This window comes from Passer montanus, unplaced genomic scaffold (genome assembly GCF_014805655.1).
Source record: "Passer montanus isolate IOZ18808 unplaced genomic scaffold, ASM1480565v1 scaffold171, whole genome shotgun sequence".
Lineage (NCBI taxonomy): Eukaryota > Metazoa > Chordata > Aves > Passeriformes > Passeridae > Passer > Passer montanus.
The window spans coordinates 214240-239044 of record NW_024364382.1 but is presented as its reverse complement, the minus strand read 5'-3'; the positions used below and the strand labels follow the sequence as shown (position 1 = coordinate 239044).

Here is a 24805-nt window from a genome sequence, read left to right as displayed (position 1 = left end):
GGTGGGCACAGCAGGGCTGATTTTGATGGGCAGAGCAGGGCTGGTTCTGGAGAGCAGAGCACAGAGCTGGCTCTGGAGGACAGAGCAGAGCACAGAGCTGGTTTTGGAGGGCAGAGTACAGCATAGGGCTGGTTTTGGTGAGCAGAGCACAGAGCTGGCTCTGGAGGACAGAGCAGAGCACAGGGCTGGTTTTGGTGAGCAGAGCACAGATGTTTCTGGAGGGCAGAGCACAGATGTTCCTGGAGGGCAGAGCACAGGACAGGGCTGGCTCTGGAGGGCAGAGCACAGATGTTCCTGGAGGGCAGCCCTGCTCCTGGCTGCCTGCAGGCCCAGAGCTGGCCAGCACTGGCCCTGCTCTGTGTGTTGCAGGCTGCAGAAGGCGCAGGAGGAGCACCGCTCCGTGGAGGTGGAGAAGGTGCACCTGGAGAAGAAGCTGCAGGACGAGATCAGCATTGCCAAGCAGGAGGCACACCGGCTGCGGGAGCTGCGCGAGGGCACCGAGAACGAGCTCAGCCGCCAGAAGTACGCCGAGCAGGAGCTGGAGCAGGTGAGCCTCACCTGGGCAGGCACTGCACAGATACAGCATGGGGGCCCTGCTGCTGCACCCCCTGGGAGTCACAGAAACACACCATGGCTGTGCTGCAGCCTGTGCAGGTGCCTTGGGTGCCCCATCCCTTCCCTGCAGTGCGTGCCCACAGCAGCAGCTCTGTGTCCCTGCCAGGGTGGGGCTGCCCTGTATTCCTGTGTCCCTGTCACCATCAAAGACATTCCCAGTGCCAGCCCTGGCTCCTGGGGGACACCAGTCCTCACTGCTCTCCACTCCCCCTGAACCCAGTGCTGCTGCTGCTCTTCTGCCTTTGCTTTCCCACTGCCCTTGGTGGAGGAAAAGCCCTGAGTCTCTTTTCCACAGTGCCCATTACACATCCCAGTCACTGCTGGGGTGCTGGACAGGGCAGGTGCGGGCACCTTGTGACATCCCAGCAGGAGCAGGGGGGTTGGCCTTGCCCTGGAGCTGCACCCGCTGGGATTTCTGACTCCTCTCCAGTCCATGCAGTCTCTATTTGTGTTTATGGTTTTAGGACAGATTTAGAATGAGTTCAGTTATGCTTTCCATGTTTTCTCGTGGATCAGAGGGGTGTGTGAGGGTTGGAGCAGCCCTCTGAGAGCATCCAGTCCAGCCCAGCACGGCCAAGGCCAGCACTGCCCATGTGCCCAGTTGCCACATGCTGTGAAATCCCTCCCTGGCTGTGACTCCAGCATTGCCCTGGGCAGCCTGTGCCAGGGCTGGACAACCCATTCCATAAGGAAATTTTCCCAGTGTCCAACCTTAACCTTGCCAAACCTACAAGGAGTCCAAACCCACAGTCCCAGTGGCTGCTTCCTATCTCAGCTGAGGGACAGTTCTCACCTGGCTGCAAGTTACAGATCAGTTTAAACTGAGTCTGGAGTCAGGAAGGTTCCTCGGATGCTCCAGGGCCACGTGTGCATCCTCCCAGCTGTGTCCAGTCCTTTTTGCAAGGCAGGAGCCCAGGGCTTCCCCTGGCAAGGCAGGACCAAGTGTCCTGGGAGCCCCTGGGCAGTGCAGGGGGACAAACAGCAGACCCCCTTCCAGCCTGGGCCTGCAGCAGCCCCGGGGTGCCTGTCCCAGGAGTGCTCCTGTCCATCCTCCTGTGGCCATCCAGCCTCCCCAGGGGCCTGGGGTGTCCCTGCTGGCACAGACAGGCCTGGGCAGTGTAGGGCTGGGTGCCCTGTGCCCCGGCTCTGGGGCTGCCCTGCCCTCACCCTGCCCTTGCCCTGCGTTCCCACCCAGGGAGCCCAGGAGCTGAGTGAGCCGTGTGGCTGCCCAGGCGTCGGCAGGTGAGTACTGCAGTGTCCCACACACTGTGTGACAGTAACCCAGCACTGCCCCTGCCTCAGGACACTCGTGACATTAACCTGTCACCCCCTGACCCCTCAGCTGCTCCAGTTCAGCAGAGCCCTGCTCCTGGAGCATTAACCTCCTCTGCACCAGTTGGTTCTGATCACCACAGCCGCGCTGGAGGGTGTGGATGGTCCTGCTGGATTTGGTGTACAGGATGAGGTGTCCTGTTCCCAGATCTTCATCCATCCCTCCCTCCCTCCTCACTGGGTCACCCTCCACAGACCCCAGTGGGGCCACAGACCCAGAGCACCCTGAGGGAATTGTGGAATGGAATCCCAGACTGGTTTGGACCGCGCTGGAGGGTGTGGATGGTCCTGCTGGATTTGGTGTACAGGATGAGGTGTCCTGTTCCCAGATCTTCAGCCATCCCTCCCTCCCTCCTCACTGGGTCACCCTCCACAGACCCTAGTGGGGCCACGGACCTAAAGAACTCTGAGGGAATTGTGGAATAGAATCCCAGACTGGTTTGGGCTGGAGAGACCCTAAACCTCATCCCATCCCAGCCCTGCCATGGCAGGGACACCTTCCCCTGTGCCAGGCTGCTCCAGCCCCAGTGCCCAGCCTGGCCTTGGGCACTGCCAGGGATCCAGGGGCAGCCCCAGCTGCTCTGGGCACCCTGTCCCCCAGCCCTGGAGCATCTCCATGGCTCCTTGGACTGGCTCCTAGAGCCCCACATCCTCCTGCTCTTGGGCCCCAGGGCTGGGGGCTCTGCACGTGGGGTCTCACCAGGGCAGTGTATAACTTTTATATAAATTTCCTTGTAAATTTTTGCTCTTAGTGTTCCAAATGGGGTCTTAAAGGTCTTCCCAGGAGAATGGAGACACACAAAATAACTCCTGTTTGCACGGATTCCCTGCAGAACCACGAGAGTTTGGGTTGTGGACACTCATTTTAGCCACTGGTCCTTGCCTGTTCCACAGCACTTCCCCCCCACCATTCCCTAAAAACGTTGTTCCTGTGAGTGTTGTGAGCACTCTGTTATGAGCACTCCTCTACCCCAAACAACCAGAGACAGATTTCCTAGCCATGTTTTTTCCATATCCCCAAATCCCAGATGCCTGTGGGTGATAGGCAGAGTTCTGCTGAGGTGGCAGCAGCATCTGGCTGGTGCTGCTGGTGTCCAATGGGAAAAGCCAGGAAAAACCCAGGCTCTGGGACTGAATTTGACATTCTAGGGCTGATATAGGCAGTTTTGTACTGAGCAGCCCTCAATCACACACAAGTGGTGCAAGTGTTTGACCTCCTGTGTGTGGTGCCAGGGCTGCTCCTGGATGGATGGTAAAACAGGGAATTTCAGAGATCTGCCTGTACCCCAGGGCTGGGAAACCCCTCAGGATGGTCTGGGTGAGACGTGCCTGAGTTAAAGAACAAATCCAAGTGAAGAGATGCAGGGAAAAGCTCCAAGTGTGAGCAATCCTGCACAGAAGCACTGCTCTGCATCCGCCCACTGCCTGGCTGGGGCCGTGCCCGTGGGCTGCAGCTGCAGGAGCAGGGCAGCTGCTGGGGCTGGGGGCAGAGCTGCTGTGCAGGGTGAGCCCCAGGGTGCCCCATCCCTGCAGTGTGTCCTGGCACTGGGGTGCCATCCTGCCGCTGCTTCCCTTCCCTTCCTGCAGGGCTTGCCAGGCTGTGGGAGCCTCTCCACTGCAGCAGAGTGCATTCCTGGTGGTCTGCACCACTAAAGGCTTTTCTGGGAGGCTGCAGAGTCCCCCACTGGCTTCTCAGCCACTCCCTTCTAATCTTTTTCTCTGGGGGTGTCAGGGTGTGCAGGAGCCTGGAAGGAGACACCCCAGGGGCGGCTGATCCAGCCAGGCTGTTTCTTTTCCTGACCAGCAGCACATGTTTTGTGTCTAAATATTTTTCTCACTTTCTCCAGTGTGGAAGTTGTCTCCTGACGAGCTCCCTGGGCTTGGCTCGGAGCTGTGGCGAGGCAGGGATTGCCTGGCAGGGGCTCTGGGGGATTTACAGACAGGCAGCAAGCTCTGCAGAGGTTTCCAGAGGCTGCAGAAAACCCCAGAGCATCCTTTGCACCACCTCGTGGCCCGTGCCATCAGCTCCAGAGGGTTTTCCTGTGCCTCATGGTGACATGGGGGGGTCAGGAGGGAGCTCAGCTCGGTGCTGGCTGGGATTTCTGGGGAAGGAGGGTGGCAGGAATGGTCTGGGGGAGGATGTGTGCTCGCAGCAGCCTGCAGTGCGGGTGGCTCCTCAGGTGCCACGGCTCCTCCAGAGGAGTTTCCTGCTGCCAGCACTGCTGAAGCTGCTGGAAGGGGGCTGGCAGCAGAGGGGCTGAGGCGTGGCAGGGCCGTGCCCACGGCTGCTCCACGGGGTGCTGGGCACCTCTCCCCAGGTGCGGATGGCGCTGAAGAACGCGGAGAAGGAGCTGGAGTCGCACTGCAGCTGGGCTGCCCCCGAGGCCCTGCAGAAGTGGCTGCAGCTGACCCACGAGGTGGAGGTGCAGTACTACAACATCAAGAAGCAGAACGCAGAGAAGCAGCTGCTGGTGGCCAAGGAGGGGGTGAGAGCTGCAGCGGCCTCGTGCTGGCTCTGGGGGGTCTGGGGGTGAAGCCTGCAGAGATGGCTTCTCTGCTTCTCCTTGGCTTTGTGGCATCGTGGGATCCCAGAGTGGCTTGGGGTGGGAAGGACCTCAAAGCTCATCTCATTCCGTGGGCAGGGATACCTTTGATTTTATCCCAGGCTGCTCCAGCCCCAGTGCCCAGCCTGGCCTTGGGCACTGCCAGGGATCCAGGGGCAGCCCCAGCTGCTCTGGGCACCCTGTGCCAGCCCTGCCCACCCTGCCAGGGAACAATTCCTCATTCCCAATCTCCCATCCAGCCCTGCCCTCCCTCAGCTCAAGGGCAGTTTTTCTCTCTTCATGCCTTAAATTTGCATCTTGTGGAAGTGCAGCACTATAGAGGTGTGAGCAGGGGCTGAGGATGAGGATGGTGCTCCTGAGGCACGGGCAGGTCCCACCCTGGTGCTGGGTGAGCAGGAGGCCTTGCACCTCTCAGCACCATCCCTGCTGCAGGTGGTGAGCGTGCACAGGCAGTGGAATCCCGAGGTCCTGAGTCATCTCTGCATTCCTGATCTGGGATTTGGTGTGCCAGCCCTGAGGATCAGCCCAGGGAGCTGTTGTGACTCGTCCCCATCCCCATGGCCATATGGAGCAGAGCTGGCAGGAGGGAAAACTGTGTGCCTTAATCTGCTTTGACTGGGAACATTTTAGCATTCCAACAGTTTTCCTTTGGCTGTGTCAGTTCTTGCACCCACATCTTGGCTCTCCTAAGTCCCAGGTTAGCACTGGAGCTGGGACTGGAAGAGCTGTGGGAGGAGACTTTAATTTTTGACACAATGGCACAAACTGAACCTCAAACCAGAAATCCTCCTCAGCCCACACCCTGGGTTTGGTGGTTATTCACGGGAGGAATGAGCCGATGTGTGAGATTCCCTTATTGAGTGAGGTGCCTGGTTCATGGAATCATGGAATGGTTTGGGTTGGAGAAACCCTCAGAGACCTTCAAGTCCACCCATTCCCCGAGCAGTGCCAAGGCCACCACTGCCCCATGTCCCCAGGTGCCACATCCACAGGGCTGTGAAATCATCCAGGGATGGGCACTCCAGCTCTGCCCTGAAAGTTCAGCCTTCCCTCTGCTTTTTGGGAAACTGGGAGAAGGGAGCATGGAATCCCCAAGTGCTGCTTGCTGCTGGGGAGTTCCTCACCCCGGGTCAGGGAGAGTGTTCCTCAGTGCCAGCACCATTCCCACTGTTCCCACAAGTGCAGGCAGCTGCAGGGAATGTTCCTGTCTCAGCCCATCCAGGATGCCCGTGGCCTGGAGGACACTTCAGGTTGTCTTCTTCCCGTGACCTTTCTCCGTTGCTATTGCAGGCTGAAAAGATCAAAAAGAAGCGAAACACCCTTTTTGGGACGTTCCATGTTGCCCACAGTTCCTCTCTGGATGACGTGGATCACAAAATCTTAACTGCAAAGTGAGTGTCTGCCCAGCACCTCCCTCTTTTCCCCCCCTGTCCCAGGCAGTGTCCTCACCTCTCAGGGGCTCTGGGGCTCCTTTTGCTGAACTTCTGTTGTCCTCAGTGACCGGGGTTGGGTTTGCTCCTCCTCACCAATAACCTGATTTTACCTGTGAGAAATGGGATCACAGTGGCATGGAGCAGTTAAGAGTCCTGCCAAAACGAGGTTCCAGGAGGCTGCAGGATGCTTAAGGGATTGTCCTGGAATGGTTTGGGTTGGGAAGGACCCCAAATCCCCCCCAGTGCCAGGGCAGGGACACCTTCCCCTGTGCCAGGCTGCTCCAGCCCCAGTGCCCAGCCTGGCCTTGGGCACTGCCAGGGATCCAGGGGCAGCCCCAGCTGCTCTGGGCACCCTGTGCCAGCCCTGCCCACCCTGCCAGGGAACAATTCCTCATTGCCAAGATCCCACCCAGCCCTGCTCTCTGGCACTGGAGCCATTCCCTGGTTGTTCTCCCCGGGTGCTTCAGCTGCTGCTGCATGTTTGAATTGCTGCATTCCTGGAACTGGAATCTCAAATTTGAGGAGGCACAGCTGACCCCAGCTGACCCTAACATCTCCCCCTCCTCTTTGCACTGTGCACACTTCTTTCATAGTTTTGTTGATTATTTCGTGAAGGTATTGGAGTAAACAAGGTACTAGGATCAGTAGTACAACTATGGTACAACTAGTAGCACAACTATAACAGTTGTGCAATAGTACAAATATTATGATGACTAAAATGTAGAAATTAATTTTTAAAAGTTTTTTTTACTTACGATGTTAAATTTTATTTATTAAATCAACTATTTTTAAAAGTTTTATTATCAGCTTTAATTTTTATACACTTTCATTGAGACGTTTTTGTAAATAGATTCTGAGTGATTAGACAGATTTATATCATTAAATTATATATATTACATTCTTATATATTTTAATTTTATATTAATATATAGTTATAGATTTTAATATTTATTTATATTATAGCACATTTCATATCTATATATAATATATAGTATATTTTAAAATATATACATAATGTACCATATAATTAATATTTATAGTTATTAAAATCGTTAAGATTTCCATTAATTATCTAGTATTTTACTATTTAATATTTATTTCTATATTTATGTCTTTAATGAATATAATTAATATTTATATTTCTTAACACATTTATGTTTATTATTTCTATTATATAATAATATTACTATTTATTAAAAATACTTAATATTTCTATTTATTAAAATATTTGATATCTCTATTATCTAGTATATTTAATTAATTAATGTTTCTATTTATTAAAATATTTAATATTTCTATTAACTATCCAGTATTTTACTATTTAATATTAATTTACTATATTTATGATATTCTATTTGCTTATCTATTTTATGGTTATGTATTTTATATTTATATTTAATATTTATACTATTTAATGTCTGCATTTATATTTTAATACTATTTAGTATTAAAATATTTAGATATTTTTAGATATTTTTATACTTTAATATTATATTTAGATATTTATATGTCTATGTTTTTATACTTTAATATTTTACATTATTAAAATATAATTATTTTTATATTTTCATTTCTATAGTTTTATATTTTAATATTCTATATTATTAAAATATAATTATATATTTATATTTACATTTCTATATTTTTATACTTTAATGTTTTATATTATTAAAATATAATTATATATTTTTATATTTTCATTTATATATTTTTATACTTTAATATTATATTTAGATATTTACATTTCTATATTTCTATACTTTAATATTTTATCTTATTAAAATATAATTATCTGTTTTTATATTTTCATTTATATATTTTTGTACTTTAATATTTCATATTATTAAAATATAATTATATATTTTTATATTTTATTTCTATATTTTTATACTTTAAGATTTTATATTATCAAAATAATTATATATTTTATATTTTCATGTCTATATTTTATATTTTCATGTCTATATTTTATACTTTAATACTTCATCTTATTAAAATATAATTATATTTTTATATTTTATTTCTATATTTTTATAGTTTAATATTTTATATTATTGAAGTATAATTATATATATTTTATTTTTTAATATATTCATTTTACTATATAATTTTAAGCCTTTTTTTTACATCTGCCTGTGTGCCAGTGAAAGAGAATCAGCTGTAGCCTTGTGTTTTAAAAACCTCAGTGTTGCGGGAGGCGTCGGGGCGTGTCCCCGGGGTGTGTCCCCGGGGCGTGTCCCCAGGGCGTGTCCCTGCAGTGTCCCCTGTGCGTGTCCCCGGGGCGTGTCCCTGCAGTGTCCCCGGGGCGTGTCCCCTGTGCATGTCCCCTGAGCGTGTCCCCACATTGCGCCCCGTGTGTCCCCAGGCAGGCGCTGAGCGAGGTGACGGCGGCGCTGCGGGAGCGCCTGCACCGCTGGCAGCAGATCGAGCTGCTCTGCGGCTTCCAGATCGTCAACAACCCCGGCCTGCACTCGCTGGCCTCGGCCCTCAACATCGACCCCGCCTGGATGGGCACGCCCCGGCCCAACCCCTCGCACTTCATCATCACCGACGACGTGGACGACCTGGACGAGGAGCTGGTGTCACCCATGTCCATCCAATGTACGCCTGCCCTGGGAACGGGGGATCCCTGGGAACGGGGGAGCTCACTGGGAACGGGGGATCCCTGGGGATGGGGGATCCCTGGGGATGGGGAACTCCCTGGGAATGGGGGCTTTGTGGGAATGGGGGGTTCCTTGGGAATCAGGGAATGGGGGGCTCTGGGGGCTCCTTGGGACTGGGGGGAAGTCCCTGGGAGTGGAGGAGCTCCCTGGGATGGGGGCTCTGGAAGCCCCCTGGGAATGGGGGCTCTGGAAGCCCCCTGGGAATGGGGCTCTGGAAGCCCCCTGGGAATGGAGGAGCTCCCTGGGAATGGGGCTCTGGGGGCTCCTTGGGACTGGGAGGGGGTCCCTGGGAATAGGGGAGCTCCCTGGTAATGGGGGCTCTGGAAGCCCCTGGGAATGGAGGAGCTCCCTGGGAATGGGGACTCTGGAAGCACCCTGAGAATGGGGCTCTGGAGCCTTCCTGGGAATGGAGGAGCTCCCTGGAAGTGGGGGCTCTGGGGGCTCCTTGGGAATGGAGCTCTGGAAGCCCCCTGGGAATGGAGGAGCTCCCTGGGAATGGAGGAGCTCCCTGGGAATGGGGGCTCTGGGGGCTCCTTGGAACTGGGGGGTTCCCTGGGAATAGGGGAGCTCCCTGGTAATGGGGGCTCTGGGGGCTCCCTGGGAATAAGGGGCTCCCTGGGAATGGGGGCTGTGTCGGCTGGGGCTGGGGGCTGTGGCACAGAGCAGAGCTGGATCTGTAGTTCACCTGCATCAGGAGGGAATCATTGATCCAAGTTGAGGTTTCCATGCCCAAAGACCACAGCTGGCTCAGGAGCATCCCCAACAGGCCAGGCCCCACTGCTGGGCTTGTTTGGAGCCTGGTAATCCCAGCATGGCTGGTGCTTTAGGAATTGTTAGCCATCAGCTCATTCTATCTGTGCTGTTCTGGTCAGCTCAGTGATTTAAGCATTTACCAAAAACCCAACCAAAGGCATGGCTAGACATGGCAGTGGGACAGGAAAAGGGATTATCCCAGTGTCCCCTTGGCCAAGTCCTGCCTTGCTGCTCCCAAAAGGACATTTTCCACACGGTTTCCCCTTGGGTGCTGCACCAGGGACTGAGAGAGCTGAAGGGCAGGGACAGGGCTGGGGACACAGGAGCAGCACCTGGCAGGGCACAGCACCCTGATCCAGGCACTGTCATGGAATCATGGAATCACAGAGTGGATTGGCTTGGAAGGACCTAACTCCCACCCAGTGCCAGCCCTGCCATGGCAGGGACACCTTCCCCTGTGCCAGGCTGCTCCAGCCCCAGTGTCCAGCCTGGCCTTGGGCACTGCCAGGGATCCAGGGCAGCCCCAGCTGCTCTGGGCACTGCACAGTGTAATCCAAGCCAGGGCTGTCTGGGGGGGCAGAAGGGTCTCAGGCTGGCACTGTGTGCTGCAGGAGGTGCCCTGTGTGCCAGGCCCACGTCCCCTCAGCCTGGGGGAGGCCTAGGGCAGGTGCTGAGGGGGCTCAGGGCAGGGGCCAGGGCGAGGCAGGGCTTGGAGGCTTTGGGTAGTGCAGGAGGAAGAGGTACCTGTGTGTTCCCAGGGCTCTGCAGAGATGGGGGCTGGAGCCACACTTTGTGGGGTCAGCTGTGCCTGGGGACATTAAAGCTTCAGGGAGTGGAGGCATCCTTCTTCTTCTCATTACCAGTCACCCTCAGAATCGAGCTGGACATCTGTGATAAAGCCCTGGGCACTGATGGCAGGGATGCTTGGGCAGTCCCAGGGGACACCTGAGGACCTGAGCTGGCCCAGGTGTGAGCCTCCAGCCCCGGCTTCAGCCTCAGCTTTTGGCACTGAGACACCTCGAGGGAGGCATTTCCAGGGAGAACTTCCAGTTCCACCATCCCAGAGCTGGGCAGAGAGCCTGCCCACCCTGCTGCCCAGCTGTGTGCCCAGCTGCCCACCCGCCTGCCCCCTCCTCCCTGCAGGTGATCCAGCCGTAGCAGGCACTGGGCACTCCCATTCCCAAAGCAAGGCAGCCTTTCCCTGTAGGATTTTCTTCCTTTGTGTGCAAAGCCTGCCTCGGGAGGGCAGTGCCGAGTTTCTCCTGGCCAGGTGTGTTGCTGAGGCCCCGTGGTGCTTCCCCCAGTAAATCCCCTCTCTCTCTCTCCTGTCCCACCTGGCTGCCCCCCAGATGCAGCCTGGCTTTTCGGGCGCAGGTTCAGCGACCGCTCCTCGCTGTCCTCGGAGGACCAGTCCCTCTGGAAATACCCTGGTTTGGTTCTCTTCAATTTATTTTCATTTTTTTAATTCTGCCCTCTGGCCCTTTTCTGGACTAAAATACATCCACCAATTTTCCATCTTTCTGGCACGGGAACTAATGAATGTGTCTGTCCTCACTGAGCCATCGGCACCCGCACTAACCCCGGGAAGAGTCTGGTGGGATGAAGAAGAATCTCAGCTGCAGCTCCCACGTGCTCCTGGGGGCAGCTAGGGAGTCTGGGGGGCTGGACTCACTCCCTTTTACCCCTGAGGTGGAGGTGAAGGACCCGGTGAGGCCAGCAGGAGGTGACAGCATTCCCTGTCCCATCCCACCTCCTTCCCTCTGCCCCATCCCTCCCCACAGGTGCTGCTGGTGCTGTGTTCCCCCAGAATCCCCAAATAACCTGAGCAGTGCCACCCTCGGGGAAACCTCTCCCTGGGGATGGCACACAGCCTCCAGGCCTTGGCTTCCTTTGGAATCCTCCCCCTTGGAGCATGGCCGAGCCCCGTCTGCTGTGGGACAGAGCAGGTGGACGTGCCAGCCTCGAGCAGGGGGGGCTTTTCCTTGGGCAGGGAATTTGGGCAGTGTTGGTAAAACGTGTCTGGAGGGAAGTGGTGGGTCTGGGAAGCAAAGTCCCAGCCTCTGCTCCAGAGCTCATTGCTTAAAGTAAGTCTTGGAGAAGGAGAGCATGAAGGTGGGAAGTTCTGAGTTGGGAAATGAAGGATGGAACACCAGGAAAAAATGGGGACTCCTTAGGGGAAAAAGCTTGGCCCAAGGGAAAAAGAAACCTGTAGCAGAAACCCATCACCCCAGTGAGTTACTCTGCAGTCAGATCCCTGTGAACCTCCACAATGAGATTCCCAAATTGGAATTGCTGCTCGAGCTGAATTTAAAAAATCTTGCAATGGTGTAAAATTCCAAGTTCATGGATGGGCACTGTAGGGAGCAAGGAGCAGTGGGAAAGACTGGGATTAACCTTGGGGCTGTGCAAACAGCCAAGTTGCCAGAATTATTCCTTCTTATTCCTTCTTCCACTGGAAATATGTCCTTGTGGATCTTTCAGTCCCGAGTCGTTCCGCCAGAGGAGCTCTCTGTGCCCAGCTGGGATTTTCCAGAGCAGGGATTGCTGGTTCTTCCATTCCCAAAGGAGCTCTCCTCCTCCTCCATTTCTGAGCTTTCCTGTCTCTGCATCTTTTTAACCCATTTGTACATTAATTTCTTATGCACATAAGAAATCCTGAGCAATCCTGAACACCTTATCTCCTGCCAAAGGAGATCATCTTGTGTGGAATGGCACAGGGGGATGGGATAAAGCCAGCCTGGTTGGCTGGGGATGGGCTGCAGCCCTGGGATCCTGCTTTCCTTGAGGGAGGGAGCATTCCCAAGGCTCCAGGCAGGTGAAGGGGCCTCCCCTGGCTCTGGGGGTGACCCTGGGGGCAGGTGTGGGGTGCAGGCAGCTGCTCAGGGGTTGCTGGGCTCCACTTCCAGCCAGGTGTGACCGCAGGGCTGGAGAGATCCCGGGGAGCTTTGAATTCAGGAACTGCTGCTGGGGCTCCAGAGGACATTCCCATGTGGTTCCCCCAACCAAGGGGAATTGGCAACCAGAGGAGAATATTTCTCAGGCTGAGGGTCTCTGATCAGTCCCAGTGACCATGGAACAGGCTGGGAGCAGGTGAGGCCACTCTGGGGCCAGAGTCACCAGTCAGGCATGGAGGAATCAGGCATGAATCCCAGAAAGTGTGGGCTGGGAGTGACCCTAAACTCATCCCATCCCACCCCTGCCATGGCAGGGACACCTCCCACTGTGCCAGGCTGCTCCAGCCCCAGTGCCCAGCCTGGCCTTGGGCACTGCCAGGGATCCAGGGGCAGCCCCAGCTGCTCTGGGCACCCTGTGCCAGCCCTGCCCACCCTGCCAGGGAACAATTTCTGCCCAATATCCTCAATCCCAATATTTTCAACCAGCCAGGGAACTGGCCCTGGATCCCTGGCAGTGCCCAAGGCCAGGCTGGACACTGGGGTTGGGAGTAGCCTGGCACAATGTGAGGTGTCCCTGCCATGGCAGGGCTGGGAAGAGATGATCTTTAAGGTCCCTCCCAACCCAATCCCTGTATGATTCCATGCTGCCAGGGCTCTGCTCCTGGTGCTGCCCCTGCACAGTGAGCCGAGCAGAGCTGAGCTCTGGGAGCGGAGCTTCAGGTGCCAACACTGACCTGCTCACCTGGGCTCCAGCTTTGGGCTGTGCAGGTCCCACCCAGGCAGTAGGACAGGGCCATGAGGAGTCTGTGAGGGTGGAATGGCCCTGGAAGTGCCCAGTTCTTGGCTCTCCAGGAGCCGGGTGGTGGCTCCAGGTGGGGTGAATCACTGTCTGCGTCAGGCAAGATGCTCAGATAAGGTGTTCAGAGGCACCTACATCAGCAGTGCTGGAGTTTTCCATGGGCTGGGCATTAATCCAGCATGTTCAGCACCAGCTTAAAGCTGCTTCTGCATTAAACAGGCCTTAACTGCTGGCACGAGGTGGCACAGTGCTGGTGGCACAGGGACAGCGGGATGGTGCTGCTGGGATGGTGTCAGTGGGACTGGGACGGTGGCACGGTGCCAGTGGGGTGGTGGTGGTGCCAGTGGGGTGGGGATGGTGCCAGTGGGGTGGTGCTGCTCTCATGGTGCCAGCGGGGCAGTGCCAGTGCTGGCGGAGCTCCGCGGGCCAAGCCGTGCCCTCGCTCTCTCTGCTGGCGGAGCTCCACAGGCCGAGCTGAGCCTTTGCTCTCTGCCGGCGGAGCTCCGCGGGCCGGGCCATGCCCTCGCTCTCTGTTGGTGGAGCTCCATGGGCCAGCCGAGTCTTGCACTCTCTCGGCCAGCGGAGCTCCACAGGCCAAGCTGAGCCCTCGCTCTGTGCTGGTGGAGCTCCGCAGGCCAGGCCGTGCCCTCATGCTCTTTCTGCCGGCGGAGCTCCGCAGGCCGGGCCGTGCCCTCACTCTCTGCCGGCGGAGCTCCGCAGGCCGGGCCGTGCCCTCGCTCTCTGCCGGCGGAGCTCCGCAGGCCGAGCTGAGCCCTCGCTCTGTGCTGGTGGAGCTCCACAGGCCGAGCCGAGCCCTCGCTCTGTGCTGGTGGAGCTCCACAGGCCAAGCCGAGCCCTCGCTCTGCCGGTGGAGCTCCGCAGGCCGGGCCGTGCCCTCACTCTCTGCCGGCGGAGCTCCGCAGGCCGGGCCGTGCCCTCACTCTTCGCTCTGTGCTGGTGAAGCTCCACAGCCCAAGCCGAGCCCTCGCTCTGCCGGTGGAGCTCCGCAGGCCGGGCCGTGCCCTCACTCTCTGCCGGCGGAGCTCCGCAGGCCGGGCCGTGCCCTCACTCTCTGCCGGCGGAGCTCCGCAGGCCGGGCCGTGCCCTCATGCTCTTTCTGCCGGCGGAGCTCCGCAGGCCGGGCCGTGCCCTCACTCTCTGCCGGCGGAGCTCCGCAGGCCGGGCCGTGCCCTCGCTCTCTGCCGGCGGAGCTCCGCAGGCCGAGCTGAGCCCTCGCTCTGTGCTGGTGGAGCTCCACAGGCCGAGCCGAGCCCTCGCTCTGTGCTGGTGGAGCTCCACAGGCCAAGCCGAGCCCTCGCTCTGCCGGTGGAGCTCCGCAGGCCGGGCCGTGCCCTCACTCTCTGCCGGCGGAGCTCCGCAGGCCGGGCCGTGCCCTCACTCTCTGCCGGCGGAGCTCCGCAGGCCGGGCCGTGCCCTCACTGTCCCCGTGTGTCGTTGCAGCTCCGGCCTTGCCCAGCACAGTCCGGCAGCGCCTGGTGGAGCCGCAGCACGGCCACGGATCGCAGAGGTTGGTAGAGAGTCTCGTGCCGGGGCAGCCCGAGGCAGGCCCCGTGGCCCCGCTGCGGGCGGGCCGAGTGTCCCTGCGCCGAATGCACAGCCTCACCTCCGGACAGTCCTTCAGCTCCGACCTGCCCGGCTCCAGCCCATCGCCTGCCTCCACCTCCTCCACCTCCTGCTCCTCATCCACCACCACCGCACCTGCTCCTGCTTGCCATGTCCACCCTATCTATTACCATCACACCACCTCTTATTTCCTCCAGATGGATTCCATCCCCGACCTGCCCCCTCCTGATGTCACCTCTGGAGTTCGCTGTCGCACTGGGAGCTTTGGGTATATTGCTGTTTCTTTTCTAGCTGCCTCCTGCCTGCCGTGCCTCAGAGCTGGTGCTTGCTGGGGTGCTCTTTCTCTCACGTTCCTCCTGCCCTGTTCTTTTGGGCCTTTGTTCCGTGATTTATCCACTTTTGTTCCTTCTGCTGCTCTCCTGAGCCTCTAAGGAGGATTCCGTGGGCCATCCCCACGCCCACGAGCTCCCGAGGTGCTCTGCTGTTGTTCTACTGCAGTGAGCAAATGAGAATTCCCAGGTGCTCAGCATTCCCTGAACGAGGGGATGTGGGGAGGTAACAGAACTGATCACCAGACCTGAGCTGCTTTGAAGCCTGGACCTCCCTGGGGTCCTCACAAGCGGATTGCAAAGGGAACATGATGGGTGGGGACCACGAGGTGGCAGCTGGAGAAATCTGGGATGGTTTTCAGAGGTGCTAGAGTGGCAGTTCAGGAATGTGTTCCAGAGTGACTCTGCCTCTGGGCTGGTAGGGATGAGGAGTGGGGGTGTTTTGGCTAGGGAGTGTCTGAGGAGGGAGCTGGAGCTGCTTTTGTTGGCTTTAGCTTGGTCCCTTTCAGCTGGATCCCTGGTACATCCTAGGGACTGCTTATCCTCCGTGCCTCAGTGCCAGAGCTGTCCCAGTGCATGGTGCTGGTGAGGGAGGAGCAGGAATCCTGCCTGGTGCTCCCTGACAGGAGTGCTGTGTGTCCCAAGCACAGGATCAGGCTCCTGGGGTGGCTGTCACCCAGGTGACACCCCACACGTCCTGGTGCCACAGGGTCAGGGGTGCAGCCAGCCCCAGGGTGCTGTGTCCCTGTGGGATCCCCCTGGGGCACTGGGATCTGTGCTCGTGGCCTCAGCTGTCCCAGGCACTCGGTGCAGGCTGTGATGGACCAGGGAATCCTGTCCCTGCCAGGTCATTCCATCTCTGTCCCATGCTTTCTCCATGGCAAAATTACAGCCAGCCTGCTGATCCTCAGTACTGGGGAGCAGGCTGCTGGGAGGAGGCTGGAAGTCTCTGGGTGAGGCAGGGGAGAGGGGAGATGTCCTTCCACCATCATTTCTCCAGGCAGGGAAACATTCCCAGTCACCACATCTTCACCCATCCCAGCACGATGTCCCATTGTCCCTTACCTGTGGGTCCCTCTGCCCTCGGGTGCTGGGGTCTCTCCTGGCCTTGCTCAGTCTCTGGTTTGGGTGTTGCACCCCCTCCCTGCCCCGTGTGTCTCCAAGCTGAGCAGCCCCAGGCATGTTCTGGAGTCTGGAATACTGAGGGAGGAATTCCTGCACCTGCTCCTCAGTGGAGAATTAAAGAGCAGCATCTCAGTCAATTCAGTAATGGTTGGTTGGGGATGATGAGAGGCAGTGTAATTAATTAACTCCTACCAGTGGGAGCTCAATTGCAGCTGTCCCAATTGGACTGGTAAGAGCTGGGAATGCTGCTGGTCCCTGCTTCCATTGCCTGCCTGGCTCTGCAGGAGGGAGGGCTCATCCTGGCAGCCTGGGGCTCATGTCCTGTGTCCAAACCAGCTGTTTAAACGTGATTTATTTCCACCGAGGCCCGTGAATGCCTGCCCAGGACAAAGCCTGGGTCCCTGCAGACCCCCTGAGAGTGGCAGAGGGAAATGGAGTCCAGTGTGGGGACCCCAGGAAGGGAAGGGATGGTGCCAGAGGAGGGAATAAGTGGGGCCTGCCCTGGTCAGAGCCCAGCTGGTCACCGCTGGGTGCCAGCAGCAGTGTCCTGTCCCTGCTCCCGTGGCTGAGCCTGGCTGGTGGTGCAGGGGAAGGGATGGAGTCAGAACCTCCCAGCCAGGACTTGCTCCAGCTGCAGCTCAGCAGGCAGTTCCCTGCCTCACCTCATCGTCCCTGCTCAGCCCAGCAGCAGAAATGAGGAGCAGGGTGCCCGAGGCTGTGGGTTCGTGGCGTGCTGATGGTTGTTTTGTCCAGCTGCATCACTAGCAGGCCCTGCTTTGATGCACCCCCAAAGGCGCCGATGGATTGCTGCCCCTCCTTGATGGCCCCGCTCCCGGAGCCTTTCCTGCCATCCCTCAGCCTCCTGGGGTGAGGCAGCCCACGGGGAGCCTCAGAAAGGCCTTCAGGGAGGAGCAGAGCAGAGTCCTGGCTCCCGTGGTGGGAGGAGTGTGCCATCCTGGCAGCGGGGCTGCTGGAGCTCTTTGGGCTCTCCCGCACCCAGCAGAGCCAAGGCTGGGCAGAGCTCGCAGGAGAAACATCTCCAAGGAGCTGCCCCGAGGAGCGAGGCTGGGGACGGCTGTCTCCGGGGTCCTGCTGGGGTTATCCTGGCAGGGAGCCTCTCCCTCAGCTCCTCACTCTCTGCTTCTCTTTTGCAATTGGCTTCAGAGGATCCGGCGCCAATAAGGTCAGAGCGGGTCCGGGCCGAGGCGGCTGCGGGATCGGGGGGTCCCCGGGGGGAGAGGGGCTGGGGGCTGTGTGCACAAGGGTTTCTGCTGCCAGTGCCTGCCTCAGGTGCATAAAAGCCCACGGAGATGGGCATGGAGCACCACATGCCCGTGCCCAGGCCCTTCTCCAAGCAGGAAGGGAGGCGGCAGCCAAAGCTCAGGGAAGGGAGAGAGTCAGGAATGCAGGGAAATGAGTAATTCACAGCTCTGGCAGGGTGGAAGGGAGGAAGCTGCTGCTGGGTGTGCGCTGAGGCTGCGCCAAGCCCAGCCCCACAGCAAATCTGGGACTTTGCCTTGAGAGAAGCCTTGGTCCTGGTGCCACACACACGGAGCCCGGCAGCCAGGGGTGCTCAGGAGCCAGACACAGAGGGACGAGGCAGCCAGGGCTCTGTGCCTGCTGCTGCACACCCAGGGCAGCCAGACACACAGGGACGAGGCAGCCAGGGCTCTGTGCCTGCTGCTGCACACCCAGGGCAGCCAGAGACCCGTGCCCGAGGCAGCCCGGGCGGGGTGACCCAGAGAAATCACCGAGGGCAGCCAGGGCTCTGTGCCTGCTGCTGCACACCCGGGGCAGCCAGGGCTCTGTGCCTGCTGCTGCACACCCAGGGCAGCTCCTGGGCCGTGCCAGGCTGGACCCCAGTGGGGACACCCAGAGAAATCCCTTGTGGGCTGCAGGGCTGGGGAAAAACAGGTGTTTGTTCTCCATCCTCCTGCTCCTCCCCTGCTCCTCCTGCACTCCCAGCTTCCTGTACTCCAGGCTTTCCTTATTCCATGCTTTGCTCTCTGCTTCTTTTGTTCACCATCCCCATCTCCTCACCCTCCCTCCCTCCCTCCCTCCCTCGTGGCTCAGGTGGGTCCTGGTGGGGTGGGAGGGGGCCAGGAGGAAGCAGATCCATCCTGCCTTGGGCAGGGTCACTGTGGAGGTGCTGGAGTGCCTGGATCCATGGAAAAGAGCAGGGAGCACTGCTGGCATGGAGGAAGGCTCGGGCTCTCAGGTATTTCCCTGTCCAGTTGCTGCTCTGTGGTTTCCAGGAGGAATGAGCTGTCAGGGGCTCCTGCTGCTCCACAAAAACACTTCCTCTGATCCCTTCCTGGGATCCCATCAAGGCCAGCCTGTCCTGGGATAGCTTTTCCTCTTGAAAGTGTGCTGGAGCAGTTCAGGAGCATAATCCGCATGGAGATCAGTGGGATACAGGCCAGGCCTTGCTGAGCCTCATCCGGGATGGTGGCAGTGTCCTGGGAATGCTCTTTCCTCCCCCTTGTCCTGGCATGGACTCAGGAGTGTCCACTGCCCTGGCTGCCTCTGACCCAGCCACTGTGATCCCAGGAATGCTGTCCCGCTGTTGTGCACTTCCTTGTGGGAACCACCAGGAAAGGGCTCATTTGGGGCTGAAGAAAATCCCAGAAGTTCCTGGCCACTGGTGCTCAGCTCCCAGAATCATCCCAGTAGGAATGCAGGAGGTCCCTGTGCCTGTGCCAGGTGTCCCTTGGATTGTCCCTGGCGTGGTGGGTGTGTGCTGTGAGCCTGGCACAGCAGGGTGGGCACTGCTGCTGCTGTCACCAGCTCAGCTCTTCCCTGTGCCCTTCAGGAATATATTCCTGATTTACAGCTGGAGAGGTTGTGCATGAGCAGAGTGGGAATATTTGGGAATTGCTCTTGACCATCAGCTCCTTCAGTCCCCTGGATGAGCCCAGAGGGATGAACTGGGGCTCCCAGGGTGGAACCCACTCCAGGGCTGAGGATCCAGGGAACAGCCACCCCAGGAGCAGGGACACCGACCCTGTGCTCAGCCAGAGCGTCCCAGGAGGTGACACAGTGGCTGTGGTGTCACCGAGGCCCTGCCCACCCCCCGTGCTGTGGCACCAGCTGTCCTGGGATCGGGTTCCCAGCGTCTGCTCCCCGGGCAGATCCTCCTGGAGCAGAGCATGGATCTCCATCTGCTGGCATTGCTTTCTGCACCGGCTGCAGGGCTGCTTTGGTCCCTGCTGCACTGGAACCTGCCGGGCCTGAGGAGAGGGAGCAGCTCTGGAGCCCAGCAAGGAACACTCGCCCTCTTCACACATCCTTGGAGTCTCCTCAGTTGAAGGAAAATCCAGTTTTGCTGTATTTGCTGCCCTCTGGCTGTGTGAAAGGATTTATGTCACCGACCCTCGCCCGGATCTCTCCCCGTGGGATCGTGGCAGCCAGAAGGGACGGGCTGATTTCCTGGAAAAGAAGATTCTGTGGTGGAGCTGGGACACTGCCTGAAGGGAGGGGGTACCCCATCCCCAGCCAGGGCACCCGGGTCCCTCGGGGCTCTCCCAGCTGCTCCGTGAGTGCAGAGTGGGCACTGCATTCCTGCCAGGATCCCACCCTGCCTGGCCTGAGCCTGGCTCTGCGCAGCACCGTCCCTGTGCCAAGGCTCTGCCCCACAGCCTCGCTCCTGCAGCTCTGCCACTCCCGGCCTTGGGCTGGTGCCAGCCCTGCAGCCAAAGGCTGCTCTGTGCTCCTGGAAAGGGGCACGCTCAGGGATTTGTGGAGGAAATGAACCCCTGAGTGGGTGTTCTCAGCATGTGCAGGTGAGGGCTTCTCCACCTTCCCTGGGAGAGGAGTGTCCAGGCAGGAGTTCCCAGCAGGAATTCCCCTTTGCAGGTGTGGCAAGGCATGAGTAGCAACATTTGGGAAGGGCAGGAGATTCCTGAATTCCTGACAGAGCTGGAGGCTGCCATGGCAGTGACATTCTCTCTGAGGGCACTGGCAGCATCCCGAGGTGTGCCAGCCCAGGGGTGTGCCCATGTTTTGGGGGTCAGCCCCAAAACCCCGAGTTCAGCCCCACTGTTCCCTGGCTGCTGCTGTTCCCAGTTATCCCAGTTACCCCAGTGACAGCCGTGGGCCACCAGCCATGACAGTGACCTTCTGCAGTATCTGCTGGTGGCCCTGGGAGCTCGGTGGCTCCACACGTGTGCTGATGGCCCTCGTGTCCCTTGGGGGGGCTCCAGCTGCTCACTCAGAATGACCTGGGCTCCCTGCGAGGACAAGGACAATGCCAGCGCTGCCCGGGGCTCTGTGCTGCTGGGGAGAGCAGAGCTGAGGTGTTCTGCACCGCTGGGCTCCCCCAGAAGATCCAGGGCTGAATGCCAGGCACCCACAGGATCCCTTTTCCTCTGTTCCCTGGAGCTGCTGGAGGAGGCTTTGTTCCCTGGGTTCTCTTGATGAAATGCTCTTGTTCCAGCACGAGGAGAACGTTCTGGGCCTGTGCCAGCACAGCCAGGACTCCAGAGTGTTGTGGAGAGCAGTGAGGAGGAGTGCCTTCCTCAGAGACCAGGGCTGGGACCAGCGCTGGGAACCATCACCAGGGACAGGGATCCAGGGCAGGGACACGGAGCTGCTGCTGTGGGCACGCACTGCAGGGAAGGGATGGGGCACCCAAGGCACCTGCACAGGCTGCAGAGCTGGGACCCTGCCAGCCTCAGCAGGACCAAGGGCAGGGCCTGCACCTGGCTCGGGGCAATCCCAGCACAAACACAGCCTGGGGACAATGGGCTGGGAGCAGCCCTGGGGACAAGGAGCTGGGATTGCTGGGAGAAGCTCCACGGGCCCTGAAATCTGGCCAGGCTGGACACTGGGGCTGGAGCAGCCTGGCACAGGGGAAGGTGTCCCTGCCATGGCAGGGTGGCACTGGGTGGTCCTTGTGGTTCCTTCTCACCCAAACCCTGCTGGGATCCCTGAACATTCCGCAGCTCTCCCTGGATGTCTCCAGCTCCCTTGAGGAGGTTTTGCCTTGTCTTGCCGGTCTCCTCAGCTGCCTCCAGGCTGATGGTGATGGTGGCACCCCAGGAGATGCTCTGGGGGCTCCGTGCAGTGCCAGGCAGGTTTGGTGTCCCATGTGCAGGGGTCTGTGCCAGGAGCAGCGATCAGGGGGGCTCCAGGGCGAGGGACAGCTCAGCACCTCCCCTCTCTTCCCACCCCTCTCGCTTCTCTTCCCTGGCTCCTTTCCTCTCCATTGCCTCCATTCCGCTGCCCCTCCTGTGCGTGGGCAGGGCCGGGCCCCTCGCCCATCCCGCTGCCCTGGGGAAGCACGGGCACAGGGCCCTGGGGAGGGGGGCACAGCCACACAGCCGGCAGAGCGAGCTGTGACTTGTCATTTCCCTCGTCCTGCCGCTCTCCAGAGGGGCTCCGGAGCCGCGTTGGCCGTCACCGGTAGGCACAGGCTGGGCACAAACCACGTGCAGCAGGGCTGGGCATGGCTTCGAGTGGGGACGGCCAAGCTCTAATTCCTGCCGCCGGGATTAGAGGCTGGCACAGCCGGGCAGGGGGCAGGGGCGGGGGCTCGGGGGGCGCGGGAGCACACACGGATGTGGCAAGGGCTGAGGGACCCTCCGGGGAATGTGGGGGGACACTGGGCTCGGGGCAAGCTGGGAGCGCTCTTGGGTCCCCTGGGATCCATGGGGAGAGATGGATCCTGTCCCAGAATGGGGGATCCCCCTGGGATCATGGGGAGAGATGGATCCCGTCCCAGACTGGGGGATCCTCTGGGATCCGTGGGGAGGGATGGATCCCATCCCAGACTGAGGGATCCCCCTGGGATCATGGGGAGGGATGGATCCCATCCCGGTTCCGTGTCCTGGCTCCCTCGAGCTGCTCAGGGTGAGCCCTGGGGCACAGAGAGGGGCAGAGGCGGGGCCGGGCGAGCAGGGGCTCACTGGCAGCCCCTCTGGGGGTCTCTGGGGTCCCCTCAGCCGCTGCTGCCGTCCGTGTGTGCTCGGGGCCGGGCCGGGCGGGGCCGGCACTGACCCCTCTCTCTGACCCCTCTCCACCGCAGAGATTTAACTCGCTGCGACTCCGACTCCTCCATCCCGCACCTGAGCGACCACCAGCGTATCCCCAGCTCGGCGCCCAAGCTGCTGGCTGCCCGGCCCACGCTGCTGACCAGGTCCATGGAGGAGGCTGCCCCCGCGGCCCCGGGCCCCGGCGCGCCCACCCCCAACGGCGGCAGCCGGCACGGGGAGCCCTCCGCCCTGGCGGCCTTGCAGGAGCGGCTGCCCGAGAGCCCCATGGTGATGAAGAAGATGATGATGGTGAACCACGGCATGGAGAAGTCCTCCAGCCTGGGGGAGATCAGCCACCCGACGGCCGGCAAGCCCAGCCACTCGGATTCGTCGCGGTCGCACAGCCCCAGCTCCACCGACCCCGACACCCCCTCCCCCATCTCTGACTGCCGGCCCAGCGGCGCCAGGAACACCCGCATCCCGCAGCTGGCCGCCAAGAAGAGCCCGGGGGACGAGGACAGCAGCCTGACGGGCGACGAGGTTGACCTCGGCCAGAGCAAGAAAAAGTTCCCCCTAAAGATCTTCAAGAAGCCCAAGAAGTAGGGGGGGAGCCCCCGGACGCGTCCCGCCGGGCCGGGCCGGCCGTGCCCCGGGAGCGCAGCGCGGCCCCGCACCCGAGCCCCCAGCGCCGGCACGGGAGGAGCTATTTAAACTTATTTATTTCCTCATCTCCGAGGCGAGAAGCGCGAGAAGAGCCGCCCCTGCCTGCCTCCCTCCGACCGCTGCGGTCCCGGCTTTGCTGTGCATGGCTTCCAGTTACTCCTGCTCTGCTCAGCCACGCGGCCTTTGGGTTTGGTTTCAATGTGGTTTTATTTTTTATTTTATTTTATTTTATTTTATTTTCTGTCGTTGTTATTAATTTGTTTTCCTGCCTCCTCCGACTTTTGCACAGGCTGAGGGCGGGCTCGCTGGGGTCGTGGCGGTTCTCCCGCATTTCTCCGAGTCACTTCTGCAGGCCGGGCCCTCGGCCGCGCCCCTGGGAAGGGGATCCCCTCCGGGCAGCCCTGGCTGCCCAGCAGCAGGGGAGGACTCTGCCCTTGCCGGTACTTGTGCGCTCCCGGTGCCCACGGCGGGGACGGGGCTGTCCCCGCAGCGCTCTGCCCGTGCGGGGGGACACGGGAGGGACACGCCTGGCCCCGGCTTCACTTCCCCGGGCACCTCCCCGGCCCCCTGCACTCCTCCCAACCCGCCGTGCCTGGGGACGCAGCTGGTGGCGAGGGACAGTGTGGAAAGGACCTTGGTGACAAGGGGCAGTGAGGGAAGGGCCCTGGTGACAAGGGGCAGTGAGGAAAGGGCCCTGGTGATAAGGGAAGGACCCTGGTGACAAGGGACAGTGAGGACAGCTGGTGGCGAGGGACAGTGTGGAAAGGACCTTGGTGACAAGGGACAGTGAGGGAAGGACCCTGGTGATGAGGGAAGGACCTTGGTGACAAAGGACATTGAGGGAAGGGCCATCCCGAGGGGTGCTGGTGCAGAGCCAGGTCCAGCTGCCACATCCACACGGAGAGGAGAGGAGGGGGCTCCCCGGAGCAGGGTCTGTCCCGTGTCCCCTGTCCTGGCTGGGCAGGGCCAGAGGGAGGGACCAGCACACAGCGGGGCTCTCCAGGGCAGGGGACAGGCTGTGCCTGGCTGGCAGGACCATGACAGAGTCCTCCCCGGGAGCAGGTGGGCACTGGGGGCTCTGTGCCCCCCGAGGGACGCAGGAGGCTCACAGGCAGTGTCCCCTCACCCTGAGGCCACACGCCAGGGTGTCCCTGGCTGTGCCAGCCCAACCCGGGGCTCAGTCCATCCTGAGCCACTCCCAGGGCTCTGCCATCCTCCCTCAGCACAGTGTGGGTCACATCCTGCTGCTCACAGCCCCCGGCTCGCCTCGGCGTGTCCCCAGCACAGCCTGGCCACTGCTGGGTCCCCACTCAGGGCAGCGGCTGCGGCTCAGTCCCACTCCCTGCAAGGGCTGAGGCTGTCCTGGGGGCTGAGCCCTGCCCCGGGGCTGGGCACTGAGGGTGAGCCCTGCCCCAGAGCTGGGCACCAAGGGTGAGCCCTGCCCCATCCCCGGGGCTGAGCACCGAGGGTGAGCCCTGCCCCATCCCCGGGGCTGAGCACCGAGGGGGGAGCCCTGCCCCAGCCCCGAGGGGGGAGCCCAGCGCCAGGGCTGCCAGGGGATCCCCCAAACCCCCTCCCACCCCACTCGAGGTGGCTCCCTGGCACCACACGACCCCCCCAGCCCGGGGTCCCTGTCCTCAGCACCCCCTCTGTCCCCAGACCACCATCCCGCACGTCCCCGGGGTGGGCAGGGGGCTGCTCCTGCCGAGGCAGAGGAGGATGCACGATGGGGGAGGAGGAGGAAGAGGAGGCCGGGCTGGATGCCGAGAGCCCCCCGGGGCCTTGCTTTATGCCAGAGTAATATATTTGTGTCTTGACAATTCAGGAAGGGCTACAAAGGTGTTTTTTGTTGCGTAGGCGGGAGTTAAAACAATTTCACTGTTGCTTTGGGATAAGTGAAAAATTCCTCTCAATGACTAAGTGCCTGCATTTCCCTGGGGACGGGGGGACGCGCTCGGCCCCACAACGGGGCTGCTGCTGGGCACCCCGATTCCGTGGGCACCCCAATCCGTGGGCACCCCGATTCTGTGGGCACCCTGATCCATGGACACCCCGATTTGTGGGTACCCCAATCCGTGT

General features: G+C 58.9%; 1 protein-coding gene across 11 annotated transcripts in view; it reads left to right on the top strand.

The window, feature by feature from the left end:
- Positions 1-22988, top strand: part of STIM1 (stromal interaction molecule 1) — a 71013-nt gene extending 48025 nt beyond the window's left edge. For 3 of the 11 annotated variants that reach the window (XM_039704256.1, XM_039704255.1, XM_039704259.1), the window contains 7 exons: positions 370-547; positions 4266-4433; positions 5802-5902; positions 8310-8545; positions 10710-10790; positions 14515-14905; positions 22117-22988. In XM_039704256.1, the coding sequence (XP_039560190.1) occupies positions 370-547; positions 4266-4433; positions 5802-5902; positions 8310-8545; positions 10710-10790; positions 14515-14905; positions 22117-22666 (1705 nt within the window). In that variant the 3' untranslated portion in view covers positions 22667-22988. Of the gene's footprint in view, positions 1-369; positions 548-1810; positions 2106-4265; positions 4434-5801; positions 5903-8309; positions 8546-10709; positions 10791-14514; positions 14906-17255; positions 17275-22116 lie in introns of those variants that run through there. The other 8 variants (XM_039704260.1, XM_039704261.1, XM_039704258.1 and 5 more) reach the window with 8 other exon arrangements.
- The last annotated feature ends 1817 nt before the right edge of the window (positions 22989-24805 follow it).